This window comes from Pogona vitticeps, chromosome 1 (genome assembly GCF_051106095.1).
Source record: "Pogona vitticeps strain Pit_001003342236 chromosome 1, PviZW2.1, whole genome shotgun sequence".
Classification (NCBI taxonomy): Eukaryota; Metazoa; Chordata; class Lepidosauria; order Squamata; family Agamidae; genus Pogona; species Pogona vitticeps.
The window spans coordinates 347,560,391-347,582,460 of record NC_135783.1 but is presented as its reverse complement, the minus strand read 5'-3'; the positions used below and the strand labels follow the sequence as shown (position 1 = coordinate 347,582,460).

General features: G+C 41.8%; 1 protein-coding gene and 1 long non-coding RNA gene across 3 annotated transcripts in view; both read left to right on the top strand.

Moving 5' to 3' along the window:
- The window catches only part of HIF1A (hypoxia inducible factor 1 subunit alpha), a 54,459-nt gene that overhangs the window by 5,346 nt on the left and 27,043 nt on the right, over nt 1-22,070 (top strand). Inside the window, exons 1-2 of one of the 2 annotated variants that reach the window (XM_072986803.2) lie at nt 12,179-12,346; nt 20,687-20,877. In XM_072986803.2, coding sequence (XP_072842904.1) covers nt 20,829-20,877 — 49 coding nt within the window. In that variant the 5' untranslated portion in view covers nt 12,179-12,346; nt 20,687-20,828. Of the gene's footprint in view, nt 1-12,178; nt 12,347-20,686; nt 20,878-22,070 lie in introns of those variants that run through there. The other variant, XM_020813439.3, reaches the window with a different exon arrangement.
- On the top strand, nt 10,678-12,359 carry LOC144586085 (uncharacterized). Its single transcript, XR_013540811.1, has 2 exons — nt 10,678-10,813; nt 12,179-12,359. It is a non-coding gene; the product is annotated as an uncharacterized LOC144586085 (long non-coding RNA).

Here is a 22,070-nt window from a genome sequence, read left to right as displayed (position 1 = left end):
AGTTTTGTTACTTCTCGTCAGAGTCTAGCTATTTGTTAAAGCCTTATTTAAAATAGCCGCCTTCTATAGCTTTCCTTCATTGGATTTCAGAAATAGAGATGGGCACGAACCAAGAACTTGGTGGTTTATGATGGTTTGTGGTTCATCGCTATTCATGAACCATGAACTTTCTGATGAAATGAACCATTTTGTGATTTGTGCAATTTGAGATTTCTGGGAATGGTAGAGATGCCAAACTCGTAGTGAGTCCTCAACTAATTCTCCTCCTGACTTCCTTCAATTTTGGTAAAGATTCGATGTGAGCTAAAGCAGCTGGCTAAAGAGCACTTTCCCAGTGGAACCTGCTTTGTGCGGGCTATAACTCAGATGTCCCAAATCCAATATTCACCAAATTTGCGGGGGTGGGAAGGATAATCAGCTGAAGACTCACTGTGAGTATGGCATCTCTAATTCATTAGGGTGTTGTTCTACCACTCCCAGAAGTCCCAAATCACACGAACCACAAAATGCACAAATCATCAGTGCCAATAATAGTCTAGTGTTTCATTTCATTCTGGCCAGGCCTATTTCCATGAAGCTGAAACAAACCATGAAGGGGCCCAATTTGTAGTTCTTTTTGCTTTGTGGATCCTTTTTTGCCCATCTCTGTTCAGGAAACAGTGGTTGAACAGACAAATACACTGATTTTCTTGCAGCCCAGAGGTTGAACTGGCTTTCTGGTTTGACTCTTGAGAGTAATCATATTCAGCCATGTTAGTTTTCTCCACCTCATAAGTGTTTATGTCAGTGGGTCAGACCATCTAGTCTGTTCTACGTCCATCAATGGTGTGATAAATGACATGCCTCTAAATGTCTAAGGAAAGTGTGAGATTGATGTCCTCCTCCTTCTATGAGAACTTTTGAATAGACCAACCTTTTTTTGAGTCACAATCCCTTGATAATAGCCAAGTAACCTGCAACTGCCTTGCCATGTTTGCATTAAAAGGCATTTTAATGGGGTAAAGTCATTCCTTCTCAGAAAGTAGAGGCTTGTTTCTCCCCCTCAAAGGTCTGTTTCTTATATATACACATGTGTGCTAACTTTAATATCCTGTTCTGAATGATCAAGGAAGGAATTATTTAACAGGGCTACAGCACATATAAGGCAATCTGTGGCCCCCCAGAAAACTATTTGTGACTTCCCTTGGGGATCATGACCCCACGTTGGGAAACACTGGAATAGAGGATGCACTATGTTTTAAAAATCAACTTGTTAAGTACAGTATCTATTTGGCAAACAGTAGGTTCTTTTCTTGAAAACCAATTGTCAGTGCAGGGATCAGGTTCATCTTCATCGCCTTAGAACTGCAGAGTTCAAAGGGAGCCTATGGAGGTTTGCTGACCAGTTTCCACATGCTTGTTTGAAGGTCAACCCATTGTATCCAAGCATAATTTTATGTACATATGTGAAGTATTGTAGTACCAGCATGAGAAGTGTATTGATAGCAAACTGGGGGCCACTTGTCTTCAGTGACCTGAGTTAAGATTAACATGGGTTTCTTCTTATGCCAGGATCTTAACAAAGCAATGTGTTGTGGATTTCAGCTCCAGGGCAGCCTTAACCATAGTCAGGGAACAGTGAGTAAATGGGAATTTCCTCAGAGAATGGCAACAGGGAAGAATCATGCATTCTTAAGAGCACCTTTTCGCTGATGCTGTTAGGGAGTTCATGTTATCTCTCCTCTGGAAAGTGACTTTCAATGTTGATCTGTAAAAGAATATTTATAGATAACTGCTGTACTGCAATAGTCAATTTTTTTTAAAACACCATTTTGTTTTAAAAATGAACTTTAATGAGCTTTTTTTCAATAGCATCTTGTTTTTGAGCAAAACCTGGGTATTAAGTTTTATTTTGAATTTTTATCTTTTCAGAATCTTGGTAGCAGACGCTTTTAGGGTTTTGTCCTTTGTTCTGTATTTCAAATCCACTGGAACTGCAGGTTTTAATTACTGGTATTACTTGCACAAAGCATAAATCAACAAAGACTTCAGTGTTCTTAATACCTTATTTGTGGCCAGGTTTTACCATTTGTAAGTCAAGTGGCTTCTTTGAATCAGATTGACTCATGCATCCTCCAAAATCTTAGCACTGTATTTACTTAGTTTCCATCTGGTTTGTGATTGTGTATTTTTGAGCATGAGAACTGAAATGTGTAATTTATATATTTAGATTTTATTTTAGGAATTGTCAAATGTTGTTCCAATATAACAAAATGTAGCATTGTTTTCAGGCCTACCTTAGAGCCAAGCATGTTGTTGTTGTTTAGTCGTTAAGTCGTGTCCGACTCTTCGTGACCCCATGGACCAGAACACGCCAGGCCTCCTATCCTTCACTGCCTCCCGGAACTGGGTCAAATTCATGTTGGTAGCTTCGATGACACTGTCCACCCATCTCGTTCTCTGATGTCCGCTTCTCTTGCCTTCACACTTTCCCGACATCAGGGTCTTTTCCAGGGAGTCTTCTCTTCTCATGAGATAGCCAAAGTGTTGGAGCCTCGGCTTCAGGATCTGTCCTTCCAGTGAGCATTAAGGGGTGATTTATTTTAGAATGGACCAGTTTGTTCTCCTTGCAGTCCAGGGGACTCTCAAGAGTCTCCTCCAGCACCACAATTCAAAAGCATCAGTTCTTTGGCAGTCAGCCTTCTTTATGGTCCAGTTCTCACTTCCATACATCACTACTGGAAAAATCATAGCTTTGACTATGCGGACCTTTGTTGGCAAGGTGATATCTCTGCTTTTTAAGATGCTGTCTAGGTTTGCTTTCCTCCCAAGAAGCAGGCGTCTTTTAATTTCATGGTTGCTGTCACCATCTGCAGTGATCATGGAGCTAAAGAAAGTAAAATCTGTCACTGCCTCCATATCTTCCCCTTCTGTTTGCCAGGAGGTGATGGGACCAGTGGCCATGATCTTAGAGCCAAGCATAGAATAAGTTTATATTTTTTGAAGCTACTTGGATAGAAAGCATATATACTGTTTGCTGCTCAAATATTCATGTCATTTGAACAAACTTAAAAATAAAAACAAGAAAATACAAGAAAATATTGATGCCATTTAGAATAATTTGAATTTTTTTCATTTCTAGAAAGGTCACTTTTAACAGGGAAAGAGAGGAAACCTGTTCGTTTCTGTCAAGTACGGCATTGCTTGAGAATGAGTGCAGAACCTTTCCTTGACTTCAGCCATTGTCCAAAGCAATAGTTCCCAACTTTTGGTACCCGTATATTCTTGGACTAAACTCCCAGAAGCCTTCATCACTAACTGGAAGTTGAGTCATGGCAACTGGACATTTTTCTTATTAAGTTGAAATGTTTCAATACTCGTCTAAGTAGCTTCTTCAGTTTGAGGAGAGTTGGTATGAGACCCCTGATATATCCTCAAAGTTGGTTTCAATTTCCCCTGGTCTGAAGAGGTTCATTAGATGGATGAAGGGCCAACTTGGAGGATCTCCTACCAACTCTCCTCAGACTGAAGAAACTACTTGGATGAGTAGCGAAAAAGAAAGAAGTCCGGTTGCCACGACCCAACTTCCAGATAAACTCACCTGGATGACTGAGAAACTTCACAAATATATTTCACCACTAGAATTTCTGGGAGTGGTAGTCCAAGGACATCTGGGGACCCAAAGGTTGGGAACCACTGGTTCGAGGATTGGTGCTCATGAAGTGGGTGAGTTCTAGGCTACTAGAAAGAAAAGATTTGCCAGCTGCATGGTGTTGCCCAGGGGTGTAGGCATCCTTCAGTCTAAGGTAGTCTTCAGAGACTAGGGTAACCTGCTCTGAATAGAGTCTTGGAACAAGGTCTAGTGTGGCTGAGAAGGCCATTTCCAGAGTGACAATCCCTTCTGCACTGAAGACAAATACAATCTGTCCCCTGCCCAGGGGATGACTGAGTGTATTCACAATGGTTTTCAGTTCTACAGGGAGGCTCCTTTGTCCCCTTGCAGCTGAATTAAAATAGGTTTTTAAAAGCACAGTAAAAAGGTTAAAGTCATGGCATCCACCAGTTAAAAGCTTTGTCCTTAGCAGCCTGGCAATTGTAGAAAGCCTGACTTTGCATGCCAATGGAAGGAGAACTGGGAGGGCTAACCAAGCTTCACTTGGAAGAGTATTCAGACACTTGAGAGTAGCAACTGAGAGGGCGCTCACTTTCCTAGCAAACAGTGCTGTGACATTGAAGGTGCTGGAATCAAGAGATGGGTCTATCATTAAGATCTGCATACTGAAGTTGGCTTGTTTGGGGAAATGTTCTGCTTGACATGGCCTAGACCCAAGTCATGTAGAACTTTACAAGTGATAACTAGCACTTTGAATTGTTCCTGGAACAAACTGGTAACTGGCCTTGCTCTGGGGTTTGACCACCTGAGGTTTCCGAACACTTTCAAAGGCATCCCTGTGTAGATAGAGTGTGTTACTGTAATCCAGATGGAGCAAGTAAAACCTGTGCCCATTCTTGGATATTTGCAAAATACATCTCTTCACTATAGAAGGGTTGACATTTAGGTTGGGGAATATTCCTGGAGTATACTAAACTGTTAAATCTATGTCCTCAATGTGAATGTTGTTCTCATCCATTACAGGTTGAGTTGCCACTCCATGATTTGCCATGTGGCTAAACAGAAGCACTTTTGTCTAGATTAAGTTTTAGTTTGGTCACCTTCATCAATTTCATTACTGTCATCAGATACTGGTTTATGACTAAAACAGCATTATTGGGTTGAGATGGAAGAAATAGAGTTTGCAAACTATTTTGGAAAGTCCCCACAACTTCAAAAATCATTTATCTGTGTTGCAGAGCATGGGAGAGAAATTGCTTTTGAAAGTATAAACTGTGTTTACACAGCAAGTTGTGTTGATAAACCTAACTGATTGGAAATCAAAATAAGGAAACAGCGCAGAATCAAATGTTGATGGAGAATTTGGCCTAGGAGCCAGAAACAAAGCAGGAGAACAACTCACAGAATTTTGTGAAGCTAGCAACCTTTTATTACAAATATACAGTTCAGGCAACTGAATAGATAGCTGTATCTATGGGCATCACAAGAGGGCCATTATAAAAATAAACTAAACTGCAGAACTGGAAGTTGTAGATGCAGAAGCTACATCTTCTATGGCAAGTCAAGACCAGGAGCAGATCGTTGTACTGACTACAAACTGTATTTTTCAAAAATTAAAAGTAAGGCTAAAAAAAGAGCACTAAAAGAATCCTGGTGCCAACATATTCAGCAAAATCCTGTTGTGTAACTTTGTGCCCAATGTAACCTGGATCAGATGCCCGAAACATTTAATTTACACTAATTAAAAGCTTCCTACCCTGTGTCCCGAGGCTCTTGAAAGCTTCCCTGGGCAAAAGATAGCCCTAGGAAACCTTGGGGATAGGAAGCTTTCAATTAGTGTAAATGAAATGTTTCCACCATCCAATCTGGGTTATGTGGGGTGTGAAGTTACACAAAAGGATTTTACTTAAGAATTTAAATAACATTTCTGATGAATGTAGAGTATCTATAAAGAATAGATTTTCATTACTAAACACAGTTTACCATGAACCGGAAAAATGTGTATTCTAGTCAGAGATATTTTGGGGGAAGAATGCAAACAAGCCTATGAAAAGTAAAGTCAAGATACAGTAGATGACTGAAGAAATACTTACAATTGTTAAGGACAGGTAAAAAAAAAACTAAAGAGAACATAGGCATAATATCCTGAAAGAATGTAAAGAAGAGATGTGAGGATGACAGATTCCTTTGAAGGAGACCCCTATGATGAAAAAGCTGTAGTTTCAGAAAGTGTGTTGAAATCTGCTCTGAAAACACTTAGAAGTAAATCACTAGGAGTAGGTTGGAAAATAATAGAACTATTCCAGGCTCAGAGATTGAATTTGCTAAAATCCTAACAAGAATATGCCAACATACCGTGTTTCTCCGATAATAAGACACTGTCTTATTATTTTTTGGGGAAAGAAAAACACCAGAGGGCTTATTTTCAGGGGAGGGCTTATTTTAATGAACATTGAAAGCACTCATCTCGCCCTTGTTGGTCCTTCGGAAGCCGACCGGAGGGTGAGGTGGGCGGGGGGAGGAAGGAATCTCCTGCCGCCCCTGCTCGCTATGGGAAGCCGGCAATTCCTCTTGCGGAGCCGGCCGGCTCCTGCTGTTGTTGCTGCTGCTGCTCCCGGGAGCTGGAAGGCTGGCCCGGCCGGTCCGCGCTTTCTCTCGCCCAGGCGCGCCTTTCTTGCCGAGCCTGCACCCGCTGCCACCCCGCCTGCCCTCCTTTCGTTGCCCGGCAATGGGACGGCGGGGCTGCTAGATGGGCAGCAGCTCCTCCCCCGGCGGTGGTGGGTCAGGCACGCCCCTCTCGGCTCCCGGTCCCCATGGCTCGGTAGGGGCCTCCGGCTGCCGCTGCCCAGAGACGCCTTTGCTCAGCCCCCAGTGGCAGCCATGGAGGCTCCTGCGGCTCCGGCCGCCGCCGTCGCCGTGCCTGCCTTCCCCCGGGCCTCCCGAGGCGTCACCCTTGTCTCTAGCCTCCTCGTGGTGAGTCCATCGCCGGCAAGCGCCGGTTTGGGGTGGCCGCGGCAGAAGCAGCCTCGCCGGCGGGAGGGTGGTTGGAAGGGTGGGAGCTGCGGGCCAGGGACTCTGGGGGGCACCTCGGCAATGAGGGAGGGGGTGGAGCAGCTTTCCTGAGGGGGGAGAGGGTGATGTCACAAAAAAGAAGCCCCATCTTTCACCCACCCGACTGGCCGGCGGCCTTTCTCTCCGCCCACTGGTCACCACCGGCGGGGCGAAGAGGCTCCGCCGCCCTTGTTGGTCCTTTGGAAGCCAGCCAGAGGGTGAGGTGGGCGGGGGGGAGGAAGGAATCTCCTGCCGCCCCTGTTCACTATGGGAAGCCGGCAATTCCTCTTGTGGAGCCGTCCGGCTCCTGCTGCTGTTGCTGCTGCTCCCGGGAGCTGGAAGGCTGGCCCCGGCGGTCCATGCTTTCTCTCGCCCAGGCGCGCCTTTCTTGTCAAGCCCGCGCCCACCGCCGCCCCGCCTGCCCTCGCCCGCCTGCCCTGCTTTCGCTGCCCGGTAATGGGATGGCGTGGCGCAAAAATCAATCTCAATAGGGCTTATTTTCGGGGGAGGGCTTATTTTAGAGGAATGTTACACAGTAAGGGGAGGGCTTATTTTCGGGATAGGTCTTATTATCGGAGAAACACGGTATGTGGGGGGAAAACTACAATGGCTCACAGACTACAAGTATTCAGTATATAGGAAACACCAAAGACTGTAATGACTGTAGGACCATTCCATTAATTTTCAATGTAAGCAAAGTCATGCTCAATGTGTTGCAAAAAAGACTGTTGCTGAATATGGAACAAGTAATCCCTGAAGTTCAAGCTGGATTCTGACGAAGAAAAGGTCCTAGGAATCATTGCAAAAGATAAGTTGGTTTACTGAAGTATACCAAGGAATTTCATAGGATTAGCCTGCACTTGATAGACCACAGCAAAGCTTTTGGCTGTGCAGATCATGAAAGCTGGATTATTCTGCATGAAATTGGTGTACCTCAACACCTGATTGTCCTCATGTGTCACCTATATCAGACAAAAAGCTACTGTTAAGACAGAACAAGGAGAAACAAAATGGCTTCCCATTGACGAAGATAGGAAGGTGTATTTTTATTCACAGTGTGTCATATGGAAAACTCTATTAGACTCGCATGAAGGAAGAGTTAAAACTGGTTGAAGAAACATCAGTAATGTAAGATATGCAGATAATACTGTATTAATGGCAGATAGCAGTAGTGATTTGAAATGGCTTCTGATGAATGTGAAGGAAGAACGTCCAAAAGCAGGACTTCAGATGAACATTAAGAAGACTGCAGAAGAACTGTATAACTTTAATGTTAACATGGAAGAAATTAAAATTGTTATAGATTTTGTATACTAGATTCAATCATCAATCCAAATGGAGACTGATCATAAGAAGACTAAGACAGGAGGCAGCTATGAGGGAACTATACAAGATCATCAAGTGTAAGGATGGTCACTGGAGACCAAGGTCAGACTCATATTTACGTGCTTATATTCCCAGTTACTGTGAATAGGTGTGAAAGATGGACAATGGGGGAAATGGTTTGTTTGATTAATATGATGCTGTAGAAGAATTTTGTGGATGGTCTGGACCAGTGGTTCTTAACCTTTGTTACTCAGGTGTTTTTGAACTGCAGCTCCCAGAAACCCCAGCCAGGAGAGCTGATGGTGAAGGCTTCTGGGAGTTGCAGTCCAAAAACATCTGAGAAACAAAGGTTAAGAACCAGTGGTCTGGACCACCAGAAACACACACACAAAAGATCAAACCAAACCTGAATTGTATCTAGAAGCTAAAAGAACAAAACTGAGACTCTCATCATCATTTGGGCATGTTGAGAGAACAGGATTTACTGGAAAAGGCAATAACGCTAGGAAAAGTTATAGCAGGAGAATAGGATGATCAAATGTGAGGTGGATTGACTCAACAGAGAAAGCAACACACTTGAATTTGCATGATCTGAGCAAGGGTCTTAATGTTACGAGCCTGAACATATTTCTGTTAGCTTTTCAGCTACAGTACAGCCAAAATCTATCTGGACCAAAACTATGCATAGAAGGTTTATCATACTGTACAGTGGTTTTTCTGAAACAGTAATATCCAAAAAAAAGAAACAGATATCACATTTTAGTTTATAGGGGTCTATGTTTGTTTTAATAATTGCCTCTAATTTCTACTGACTATTTTATATATGTTGCTGTGCAATTTTGGAAAAGAAGGCTCTGTGCATTTTTTTAATACAGTGGTGCCTCGCTAGACAGTTACGCCGCATGACAGTTTTTTCGCTAGACATTGACTTTTTGCAATCACTATAGTGTTTTGCAAAACAGTGATTCCTATGGGAGAATTTCGCTGGACAATGGTCCCTGCTTCGCAAACCGATTTTTGGTAGACGACGATTTTGACAGCTCCCTCCGCGCTCGCAAAACGGGTGTTTTCGGGACCCAAGCTTCACAAGCCAGCGATTTAAACAGCTGATCGGCAGTTCACAAAGCGGCTTTCCTATGGCCAATCTTCGCTAGACAACGACGATTCTTCCCCATTGGAACGCATTAAACAGGTTTCAATGCATTCCAATAGCGAAGTGCTTTTCGCTAGACAATGATTTCGCTAAATAGCGATTTCAGTGGAAGAGATTATCATCATCTAGTGAGGTACCACTGTACATATAAGAAAGTAATATAGTTTCCAGGACATGTGTTGGGAGAGGTGCGCAGCTTGGAGGGTGCACCTGGGTTTGTCCCTGAGCCTGGATTTCCGTGGTGGCCAGAAGTGTCTTTACACAATGAAAACTACTGCATCAGCTGTGCCCATTCCTGGAGAGGTCTGATCTTGCCACAGTGACACATGCTTTGGTAGCATCCAGGCTGGATTACTGTAATGCTCTCTGTAGCAAGCGCGCTGAAGCCTCAATTAACTCAGGCCTCCAGGAGGTGCTTACTCTTCTTCCCAAGTAGCTGCCACCAGGTATTGCTGCTTCCAAACCAATTATTCACTGAGACTTTTGTTGTCTTTGAAACTTAAACTTGTTTATTTGATTATTAAAATAAAATATGTAAATCACCAGTTGATAATCAATTTCTTTCACTCACTGAACTCAATAACACAGAACCCTAACTCTCACTGACTTTCTGGCACACTGTCTCACAGACTCACTGATCTCTCTCTACATCTTGAACTCCTCCACATACTCCATGCACCCCCCTTTATATACAAGCCACTCCCCCTTTAGCACCACCTTCCGTTCACTCACTGGCTCCTTTTATACTGCTCAGCTGTGACGGACAGGTGAGGGCAGGGCTGAACGCTACACTCTATGCGGCACTGCTTATGGACCATGTCTGGAAACTTCAGGGGGTCAAAATTGCAGCAACCAAATTGCGGACTGGGGCTGGATAAAGGGATTACATGACACACACCTCCCCAGGTTCCACCTGGTCAATTAGCTGCCAATATGTTTTTGGGCTGAATTCAGGCTGTTGGTTCTAACCTATAAAGCCCTAAATGAGTTGGGTGCAAGCTATCATAAGGACTGTGTCCCCTTTATGAGCCTGCTTGAGTGTTAAAATTGTCAGGAGAGGGTTTTCTTTGTTGCTGCTCCTAGACTTTGGAACTCTCTCCCAGACTGGCCCCATTTTTGCTGTCCTTCCTCAAGCAGGCAATAACCTTTCTCTTCAGTCAAGCATTCCCTGAGTGAGTTTTTTTTAATGGATTGTTGTACCTTACTGCTTTAAATGTGTTTTGGTGTTGCTTATGTTTTTTGTATTGGTATCCTTTTTAGTATTTGTATACTCATTGTTACTAGCTTTTATATTGTCTTTTAACAATGCAAACCACATTGAGTCCTTTTAAGGAGAAAGGCACGGTAAAAATGTTTTAAAGAAAGAGAAAATAAATAATTTGCATTCTGACATGTTAGAATTAATCTGTAACATTGGCACTGCAGTTATTTTGTGTTGCTTACAGAGTCATGTGGCCCAGTGTTTTAAAGGTTTTGACAGACTCAGTTCACACATTTATCTATTTTGATTTATACCATAATTTTATGATCAGGGCAGAACTCCAAATGTTCATTAATTAGGAGTGGCTGGGAGATTCTGGGAACTGAACTCCTTGTAGAAGCTGAATGGGTAAAGAATGAAGGGATTGAGAGGAAGACCCTCATAAAAGAAAAGGCAGAGGGAGCACAGAAAAGAGCCATGTGATATGAGGGTAAGTCTCATGGAATTTTAACTCAGGGTAACGTGTGGGTTCATTAACTAGTTCCAAATAAAATGTGTTTTGTTTTTAAGGTCTCACAACAATACTTTGTTTCTGTTTTTTTGTGGTGGTGGTGAGGAAAATGGAAGGAACTCTGTTTATGTATTTGGCCTATTAAGTGGGTCTTAGTCTGGGTTCTAAGCTGCTTTATTGAGGCATTTTTGCTACTGTGATAATTTGCTTGGCAGGGTGGTGTATCTTTCCACTTTTAACATATAGTTGGACTGATTGTATGTCTGTCAGATCACCAGGCCACTTCATCCCACTGGCTGATTTAAGTAGTGAGTATGTACTTAATTGGCTTTGAGGTTTGCAATCCTAATTTTTAATGTTTTCAATGTTGAGAAAATTGGGCACAGATTGTTTTTTATTAACATTTAAGTGTTGCTGCTGTTTATTGGCCCATTTCAGGATGATTGCTTTGGAAATCTGTAAAATATATACCTCTGTATAGTGGTGTTAATTCGTTCCAGCGAAATCGCTGTAGAGCGAAAACGTCGTAAAGCGAAATAAAAAAGCCCATTGAAATGCATTGAAAACTGTTCAGTGTGTTCCAGTGGGCTGAAAAACTCACCGTCCAGCGAAGATCCTCCATAGGAGTGGCTATTTTCGGTGCCTGTAGAGCGAGGAATCTGTCCAAAAACACAGCGGGGAGCCATTTTGAGCACTCGGCGGCCATTTTGAAAACCCGACGATCACATTTTGATTGTAATGTGAAGAATCGGTTTCTGAAGCAGGGAACCAATCTTCGCAAAGCAGAAAAAACCCATTTAAAACATCGTTTTGCGATTGCAAAAACATCATCGTGAAGCGGATTCATTGTTATACGGGGTAATCGTTAAGCGAGGCAGTTTATGCAGTTTTAGGATCTGAAGCAACTAGAATAATATATGTTGTACACCAATGTTTTGTAGGTTTTTTAAAAAAAACACTGCCTCCTTTAGTATTGTCCTGGTGTTGGGGGGGGGCAGTGGTAAGCAGGAAAGGTGTGATTTGGAACTTAGACTTAATACTGGGGAAGATCTTGGGAGTGACCTTGAGCATGTCAAGAAATTAATGAGAAAATACAGTTCTAGTGGTGCTACTTGAGTAGTGCCAGATGCAACATTTACACAGCAAGAAGGAAATCTGGAGACTGTGCTTCCCCCACCCAGTTTTATAAGTTCTGGCCTCCACTGTATTAGGTCCAGGGATTATGTTTTTGGAAAGTGACTGCTAGATAACATTTCACACTCAATATGATAAGTGCTTGGTGTTTGTGACTCAAAACATTTGCCAGTCCTTGGTTTCTGTATTAAAAATTGTAACATTTTCTAGGTCGGGTTGCTGGTGTTCGGTCTTAAATGAAAGTGGTATCTCTGAAGAATATAACTGGAACGATCCTCCAGGAACATTGAATACAGCCCCTGCTAACACTAAAAAATTGGAAGGAATTCTGTAGCCACAGAAAACTGAATTGTGTTTGTAGCAGACTGAGCAGACAAGGTATTTTTGAGATTTTGGTGGGCAGCGCAATGAAAATGTTGACCCATTTTGTTTCAGTTATGACAAAACCAATACTATATTGAGGATTATTAGCAAAGGGAGTGCATATTAGATTAACTATAACGGAACTATACTTAACAGTGATTAACTGCTCAGTGGTTTAGAGTTGTTGGGAATTTGGTTCCTGCTGTGCCTTCTTGTCAGGGTCTAGACTTGATGATCCATAGGATGCCTTCCATCTCTGCAGTTCTAAGATGATGACACTATAATTATTAAAAATTGTTTCAAGTAATTGCTGCTATCTGTCATTAAGCTCGTGATCATCTGTATATCTTCAATTATTGATGTTCTTATACCAGTTATCACTCTTTCTATGTTCTGTGAACCAATTGAACAGATAAGGAGGTAAGACACCTGACACCTTTGCCTGTAGGAAACCTTTGCCTAGAAGAAGGATCTTTTGCCTATAGGAAACTATTCTGTTTCCATATTCTGTCCTAATGGTAACTTGTTGTCCACAACACAGATTACACACGAGGACAATAAAGTGCTGAAGCACACCCATTTCTTTCAGAACAGTCCATAGTTTCTCATGATCCACGTAGTCAAAGGCTTTGCTGTAGTCTATAAAGCATAGATTGGTCTTCTTCTGAAATTCTTTGGTGTTCTCCAGTAGCCAGCCAGTGGTTATTTGCAATATGATCTTGAGTGCATTTTCCATTTCAGAATCCAGCTTGAACATCAGAGATTTCTTGCTCCATATAAGGTAAAAGCCTCTGTTGCAACACCTTGATCATCACTTTGCTTAGATGGAAAATTAAACCAATGAATCCTAATTACTGCACTCCTTGGGATCTACTTTCTTGGATTGGAATGTATATTGAATGTTTCCAGTCTTTCCATTGTTTTGTTTTCCATATTTGTTGGCATATTCTTGTTAGGATCTGCACAGATTCATTCTTTGTAGGTTAAAATTGTTCTGTTCATATCCTATGTAGCCCTGGTGATGTATTTCTTCCCAGTGCATTCAGAGCAGCTTAGACTTCACTTTATAGAACTGTAGGTTCTTCATCATAGGATTTTTTCAAAAGAATCTAATGTTCTTTAAACTCTTCTGTATAGTCTTTCTTATACCGTTTCCACCTTCTCTTTCTTATCTCCAGGTCAGGTAGCATGGTCATTTAGCGTTCCTAATGTAGGCTTACATTTTATCTTGCTTTCTTGGAAGATATTTTTTTATTTTCCCCCTTTTATTCTCTCTCTTTTTTTGCGCAGGCTGTTATAATCATTCTCTTCATCTCTGCATGAAACTCACAGAAAAACTGCATTCTAACCCTCTTTCTGTCAACTTTTTCTTTTACTTCTCACCTGTTATGTAAAATTTTAATTTCATTTAGTTTTTTTCTTTATTTAAATATTTTTTATCTTTTCTCCTTAAAAACAGGAACCAAGGAAATTTAGATCACTAAAGGACAATATTAAAAGCTAAAAATAGCAAATTATTGAAATATTTAAAAAGAATTGGTAACACTGCATAAAAAATTTAGATAAAGCTTTACTAAATCAGCTTTAGAAGCAACAAAATATAGACCATCCCATTAAAAACACCACTCCTAGCCACTCTGTCTGTAAGGAAAAGCCTGCCTGAATAGAAAGGTCTGTTGTTCGTGCTTGCAGAAGGGCAGCAAAGATGGGTCCAGCTTGGCTTCCTGTGGGACATCTGGGAGCATCAACAGAGAAGGCCCTCTCCTTTTTCCCCACCAAACTCACCTTGTGAAGGTGGTGGAATAGAGAGAAGGTCTCCCCCTGAAAATGCTAACACCTGGACAGGCTCATAAAGGGAAATGTGGGCTATGGGATAGCTAGGATTTGAGCCATTTAGGACTTTATAGATGAAAATCAGTACTTCAAATTGTGCCCTGAGATGGATTAGCAGCCAGTGGAGCTGCTGTAATAGCAAGGTTATATGATCCCTGTAACCATCCCCACTCACCAAGGTTCAGTAGGTCCAAATGGCGGCAGCATTTTGGGCTTACTGAAGTTTCTGAGCACTTTTGAAAGGTAGCTCCATGTAGAGTGCTTTACAGTACAGTGGTGCCTCGCTAGATGATGATACCGCTGTACGATGTATCCGCAGGATGGTGACTTTTTTACGATCGCTATAGCGATCGCAAAACGATGTTTCCTATGGGGGATTTTTGTTTGACGACAATTAGTCTGTGCTTTGCGAACTGTTTGTTCGCAAGACGACAATGTTTTCCGGCTCCACAAAATGGCTGCCCTATGTTTTCTGGACCCATGTTTCGCAGGGCAGCCATTTTAACAGATGATCGGCGCTTGGAAAATGGCTTCTCCTATGGGCTATCTTCGCTGGACGATGAGGTAATTTCCCCATTGGAACACATTAAATGGGTTTCAATGCATTCCAATGGGGAAACTGTTTTCACTGGACGATGTTTTCAGCGATTTCAGGGGAACGGATTATCGCTGTGGTGCGGGGCACCACTGTAATCCAACCAGGATGTAACTAAGGCATGTGTTATTGTGGCACGGTTGGATTTCTCCAGGAGTGGGCACAACTGCCACGCTACTTTTAATTATACAAAGACATGCCTGGCAACTGCTGAAACATGGGCATCTTGGCTTGGAAATAAATCCAGGAGCCCCCACAAGCTGCTCACCTGAGTTTTCAGGGGGAGTGTTGCCCTATCCATCACAGGTTGAATCCTATTCCTTGATCTGCCTTTCAAGTGACCAGGAGTGCCTCTGTCATGTCTGGATTAAGTTTCAGTTTGAGATGGAGAGATGGAGTTGGGTGTCATCTGCATACTGGTGACACAGAACCCTAAAACTGCAGGCAACATCTCCCAGTAGGTGTTAAATAGCATAGAGGACAGAAGACAACTTTGAGGGACACTACAGATGAATGGCCTAGATTCCCCCAGCACCAACCTTTGAGTTTTCTCTTCCAAAAAAGACTGGAGCCACATAGAAGAGTGCCTCTAAGTCCTATCCCAGAGAGATGGCCCAGAAGGATACCACAGTTGATTGTATTGAAAGCTGATGAGAGGCTTAGCAGAACAAGCAGAGGCACACTCCCCATTTCCAGTAGGAGACACCAGAGCAGTCTCCATCCCATAACCAGGACTGAAACCAGATTTGAATGGATTTAGATAATTCATCTCATTCAGGAACACCTGGAGCTGAAAAACCATGACTTGCTCTGGCACCTTGTCCAAGAATGGAATAGTAGAGACTGATTTAGTATTTAGTATTTCGGTATCGAAGGAGAGCTTTTTTAACAATGGTCTTACTATTGCCTCCTTTAAGCATAATGAGGTCTTACCTTGCTTCAAGGAGGTATTTATCTGTCTTACTAACCAATTGGTCAGTCCTTCTCTGGGAGCTTTTATAAGCTGGCAAGGGTCCATTAGACATATCATGGTCTTCACCTCTCTGCAGGTCTTGTCCATATCATCAGTTTTAAATGTTTCTTCCATCATCTATCTAGGTTTTCCTTTTCTTTTTACTACAGTTTTTTTTTTGGGGGGGGGAGAGCATTCTTCCCTAATAAGATCTCTGGTTTCAATCCACACTTCTGGTTCATACTCAGTGGTCAATTGAGTTTAGTAATTCAAATATGTTCCTTATGTGAACTTTAAATTCCTAAGGAATGTTGTTGCATTTTGGCACTACATTCTTTTAGTGTTCTTTTCCAGCTTTATGCTAATGTTGGATATTAATAGTTCATGATCGGTACCACAATCCGCTCCTAGCCTCATTTGGGCAGAGTGAATACAGCTTCTCCATCTCCTTCTTCCAATTACATAGTGTACTATATTTGATTTCTCTATTGACCATCTAGTGATGTTCATGTGTACAATCTGTTGCATAAGGCATGTATTTGGAAGAAGCAGATTGTTGGCTTTGCAGAACTTTTCTCTTGCTTCATCTCTGTCCCCTAAGCCAAATTTTCCAGCAAGATTTGGTTCTGCTTTGTTTTCTACTTTTGCATTCCAGTCACCTATGATAATGAGCATGTCTTGTTTTGGTATGTGATCAATTTGGATGATCACATAAAAGCTTTCAATAGCTTTATGATTTCCAGATTACCTTGATTTAAATTTATACTTCTCTTATTCCACATTACAATTTGTATGTGTTGTGCACCACCAGACTTTTCTCACTTCTGTGCATATTAGCCTCTGGACATCCTTTTTGCTTTATTCTAGTTGCACCATTAGCAACAACCATATTCATAGTTGTCCTTAGTCTTCTCCACTAGCTGATTTGTGTGCTTTCTGACCTGGGAGTCTCATCGTCCAATGGCTGTATTTTGAAGCCCATCACTAGGAAAAACCCAAAGTTCTCCTTTCTTCTATCTAGGAAGTGCCTTTGTTTGCCGGAATGGAACATTAATAGAACAAAAAGAATCCTATTTAAGAGTTGGCTTTAGGATCCAGAACAAAATCTAAGAGTAGGGAGACTCCACTGGTACGCAAGGAGCGTGCATGAGCCTGGATCTTTAGTGACTTTGCAGATTATCTGTCAACCTTACGCTCTGAACTTCAGTTCATTCTACATAGTAAGGATACTCAGCTATTGGTGATTATTGCTGCTCATTGGCTCATTGTTCTTGGGAAAGATACGTTCTAAAATTAAGCATATGTTGGATTTTTCTACAGCAGTATTCAGACTGATGAGGGTGTGTGTGTGTGTGTGTGTGTGTGTGTGTGTGTGTGTGTGTGTGTGTGTGTGTGTGTGTGTGTGTGTGTGTGTGTGTGTGTGTGTGTGTGTGTGTGTGTGTGTGTGTGTTTTGAGCTCCCATGTTAGCTTTTTGTGTTTGATCCTTTCCCTCCTCCCCCCACCGCAAGTGGTGTATGTATAGTTTCTGTTTTACTGAAAGTAATGACAGGAAATTGTTGAACACCTCCTACTGCTACCTTTCCTTAGAAGTTTATTGACAATTTAACCTCTCACTCAAAACTGATATGTCTGGGGAATCTGTCAAACAAGGGGTTTAAAGAGTCAAGTAAAAAGAGAGGATGCACAAAGAAAGGAGTGTGGGTGAAGTTTTCCCCCCAAAATGGTGCAAATGAAATGAAGGTTTTCCAGATTAGCTGAAAGGTACTGTGAGAAAGCCTCTTCTTTTCTTCCCTTTCCTTTTCCCCTTCCTTCCTTCCTCCCTCCCTCCCTCTTAATACGTTATGTGGAGGACTTTACCCCCTTCAGTTAAAGAAAACAAACTAAAAAACTTCAAAATGTAATTATCAGAATACAGTAGTTTGTTGACCAAGTGGTTTTTCAGAACCAAGCTCAGAATTCTCCTTGCCTCATTCCATGTGAACAACAGTCCATTACAAGAAGGCAGGACTTTTCCAGATCTCACTTATGGTGGTATTCAGTACCTGCTTCTGCATAAGCCCTGTTAGAGTCAGTGGGGATTATCTCTGGCTTGAGCAACAGCAGTTTAGGGATTTCAGGAGTTTTGCATTGCCTTCAGTAATCAAGTTTATTGACCCAAGTTTCCAAGAGAAATTCCACTGGACTGAGGTCTCAGGATGAGGGGTGTTTGGACCTGATGTAGTTATGTAAAAGTGTTCCATATGACTTCGACAACATTGTAATTATGTCTTAATGAGACTTCTTATATTTTTATTTCTTGTAAAAGAAGTGAAGCATAAAATATGAATTTATGTAGTAGAAGGGGACAAGTAGAGATTCAAGATGGGTCCCCTTTCTCATACATAGTGCAGTGACTGCAGTACTGCATTGAAGACTCAGCTTATGACCTGAGTTCAATCTTGGGCTCAGGTAGCTGGCTTGAAGTTGACTCAGCCTTTCAACCTTGCTGGTGTGTGTGCAATGTGTAGCCTGTATAATTAAAAATTGCGAACTGCCCAGAGAGTGCTTAAAGCATAATGAGGCGGCATAGAAGAAATATATTTAGCATTGCTTTCTTACAGAGAGATCTTTGAATGAGGATTCACAGGAACCATGTTAGGCAATCTTCATAGATGTTCCTATTCAAAAGGTATGGTGCAGAATTTGCCTTACGTGGAAGACTTAAATAGATGTGAAATGACATTTTAAAAACAGAAACTGGGGAAAAAACATAGCTTAACTTTTTAAATAGGTTAGATTATCCTTGCAAATGATGATAGTGCTTGCTTAGGCATCTTTTTTTTTTGAATTATTTCACCTTCTAGAGCTTCTGCTCTAGTGTTGCTGGTGCTTTCCTCCCCACCACTGCAGAAGGGCTATCAAAGAAGAGGGCAGAGCATGTCTTCTATCTCTGTAGCTGTCATAACACTACAGTGGTGCCTCGCTTGATGACGATAATCCGTTCCAGCAAAATCGCTGTAGAACGAAATCGTTGTCAAGCAAAAGTAAAAAGCTCATTGAAATGCATTGAAAACTGTTCAGTGTGTTCCAATGGGTGAAATACCTCACCGTCCAGCGAAGATCCTCCATAGGGCGGCCATTTTCTGGTGCCTGTATAGCGAGGAATCCGTCCTTAACACAGCGAGGAGCCATTTTGAGAGCCACCCAATCAGCTGTTTTTAGATCAGCTGTTTTAAACCAGTTCCTGAAGCAGGGAACTGATCGTCAAGTGGATTTTCCCCATTTAAACATCGTTTTGCGATCACAAAAGCGCTCGCAAAAACCTCATTGTTAAGCAGATTTGTCGTGGAGCGGGGTAATCGTTAAGTGGGGCACCACTGCATTTTGTCCTTCTGATGGACCAGTTTTGTGTGCTGTGATCTTCAGAGACATTTCCAGTGGCCACAATGAAGAGGGTGCCTTTTGTGGCAGCCCATTGTGGAATTCCCTCTCAAGGTGGACTGAAATGCCAGTGAGCTTTTGGGAGGATAGCTAAATCCTATTTCAGAAGCACTGAATTTGGAACAGTTTAAAATATTTTAATGAGTTGCTGCAGGTATTGGCACAAACAACCTGTACTTCCTTCTCTTTTCTTGCCTAAACACCAGAAAGACCTTCCGAAGCTGTAAGATAAAAGTAGGCCAGGTACACAAGAGAATGTGGCACACAAGAGAATGTAACTTGTAGGTGGTTGCATCTTTATTTATTTATTTATTTATTTGGTCATTTGGGGGCAGAGGATCCTATAGCATTGTGGAATTGCAGCTTTCAAGGAGTGTGTATTTGTTTCAGCAGGAACTGAAAATGGAGATAATCTTTCCAGGAAGAGTCTGTTTCCTGTTAAATATTGTAGGCTCTTTCTATGGCGGGTATATCAATTTATTTAAAATATTTTTTAACTTGCCTTTCTCCTTGAAAAGAACCCAAGGCTTGCAGAGACAATATTTGAAGTTGAATACAATGAGTCTACAGTGGTGGTTAACATAAATAAAATATAATATTTAAAGCTAAGAACAATGCAGAAAGAGGCATCAACAGATGAGGTAGCAGTGAGAGGTCATAACATATGAGAAAAAAACTTTAAAAAATAATGTTATTTTCAGCTTAATTCACTGTCAGTCTTCTCTGCTGCTTTCCTTCCTCCATGCTTTCATTGAACATAGCCCTCTTCCTAAGGGGACGTGGGACAGAATATGTTTTAACTTCTCACCCATAAAAGGAACAAAACTTACAGATAATACCTAAAGCTTGCTGCTTCCTTTCAAGTAAATGAGCTTAAGAGAAAGCTGTTGTTGCATCACTGAAAATATAAAGTAGGCAAGTCTAAAGAGGAAGTGTGTCTGGTACAACACATACAGTTTAGGGGAACAAAGACTCCTGCAAAATGCTGTTGATGAAAGTTGATCAGACCTTCCTACCTTTCAAAATGCGCTCAACAGAGAAGGCTTATATTTCTGGAAAAGAGCTAATTCCTGTCAGCTCTGTGGTCTCTTACTGGTGGAGATGCTAGCCAGTCTTTCACAGTCCCTAATACTGTGGTTTGCAATGTTCTTAAGTGGAATGCTTGCATTTGGTTTTGTATTAAGTTGTTTGAAGATCAATGATGTCTCTGCCATAGTAAAAGTGCCACAGGCTAAAAACGTGTGGAGTCTCAGATCCTAGGATCACATAGTCACTGGAAAGATTCCACCACCACTATCACCCTGATTACCATTCAGAAGGAGCATGGTGTTTTGTGATAGGTAATGTACCGTATTTGCCAGCGCACAAGGCGACCGGCCGTATAAGACGACCCCTCCAACAGGAGGAGGAGGAAGAGGGGAAACGGGTGGGTGGTGAGCGAGCGTGCGGGTGGCTCAGCGGCGCGGGGCGGCGGGCAGCTGTTAAATGAGGCAATCGCTAAGCGAGGCACCACTGTATGGGTCTTAACTCCAATATGTAACTTTACTTTTACAGGATTAGTTCGGAGCGCAGGAAAGAAAAGTCAAGAGATGCAGCCAGATGCCGTAGGAGTAAAGAGTCTGAGGTCTTCTATGAACTTGCTCACCAGTTGCCTCTTCCCCATCATGTGAGCGCACATCTTGACAAAGCCTCCATTATGAGATTAACAATAAGCTATCTGCGTATGAGGAAACTTCTTGATTCAGGTACGAGTTTGCAATTCCAGAGAAGTGGGACTTGTATATGATTGTATCTACAGTTTGTAGTAGCTGCTGAATAAATTGTTCTGTTTCTGTTGCAATAATCTGGAGCCACATATTTCTTAGAAGCTATCGGCCTCCCTCAATGTCAGTTTTTGAAGACACTGGAGGGAAAGACTGAATCAAAGATCTTTCATTTTGAGCTCAAAGTTTACGTTTCTCCTTTTTCCCAATTACTGCCATAATTACATTTGCTAACGGGAAGGATAACATTCTAGTGAACACTGCCTCCATGAAAACCTTGACCTCACAAGGCATACAGTCATGGCCAATATTGGCACCCTTGCAATTCTGTCAGAAAATGAAACCCTTCTCTCAGAAAATTGTTGTAGTTGCAGATGTTTTGGTATTCACATATTTATTTCTTTGATTTGCATAGGAACAACACACCAAAAAAAAAACAGAGAAGAAAAGTAAAATGTGATACAGTTCCACACAGAAACCCAAAAATGCACTGGCCCAAGTTATTGGCACCCTTAACATTTGGTAGAACCCCCTTTGGAAAAAAAACTGAAATCAATTGCTTCCTGTAACCATGAATAAGTTTCTTACACCTCTCTACTGGAATTTGGGACCACTCTTCTTTTGCAAACTGCTCCAGGGCCTTCAGGTTTGAAGGATGCCTTCTCCCAACTGCTGTTTTGAGATCTCTCCACAGATTTTGGATGGGATTCAGATCAGGACTCATTGCTGGCCATTTCAGAACTCTCCAGCGCTTTGTTTGTAACAATTTCTGAGTGCTTTTTGAAGTGTGTTTCGAGTCATTGAGTAATCTTAATTGATTAGATAGGCGGGATAGAAATCAAATAAATAAATAAATAAATTGTCCTGCTGGAAGACCCATGACCTCTGGTGGAGTTTTCTGACACTGGCTACTACATTGCATCCTGGTAATCATCAGATTTCATGATACCCTTCACACAGTCAAGGCATCTAGTGCCAGAAGCAGCAAAGCAACCCCAAAACACATTTGACCCTCCACCATGTTTGACTGTAGGGACTGTGTTCTTTTCTTTGAAAGCCTCATTTCTTTTTCTGTAAACAGTGCCATGATGTCCTTGACCAAAAAGCTCTACTTTTGTCTCATCTGTCCACGGTACATTCTCCCAGAAGGATTGTCGTTTTGTCACATATGTTTT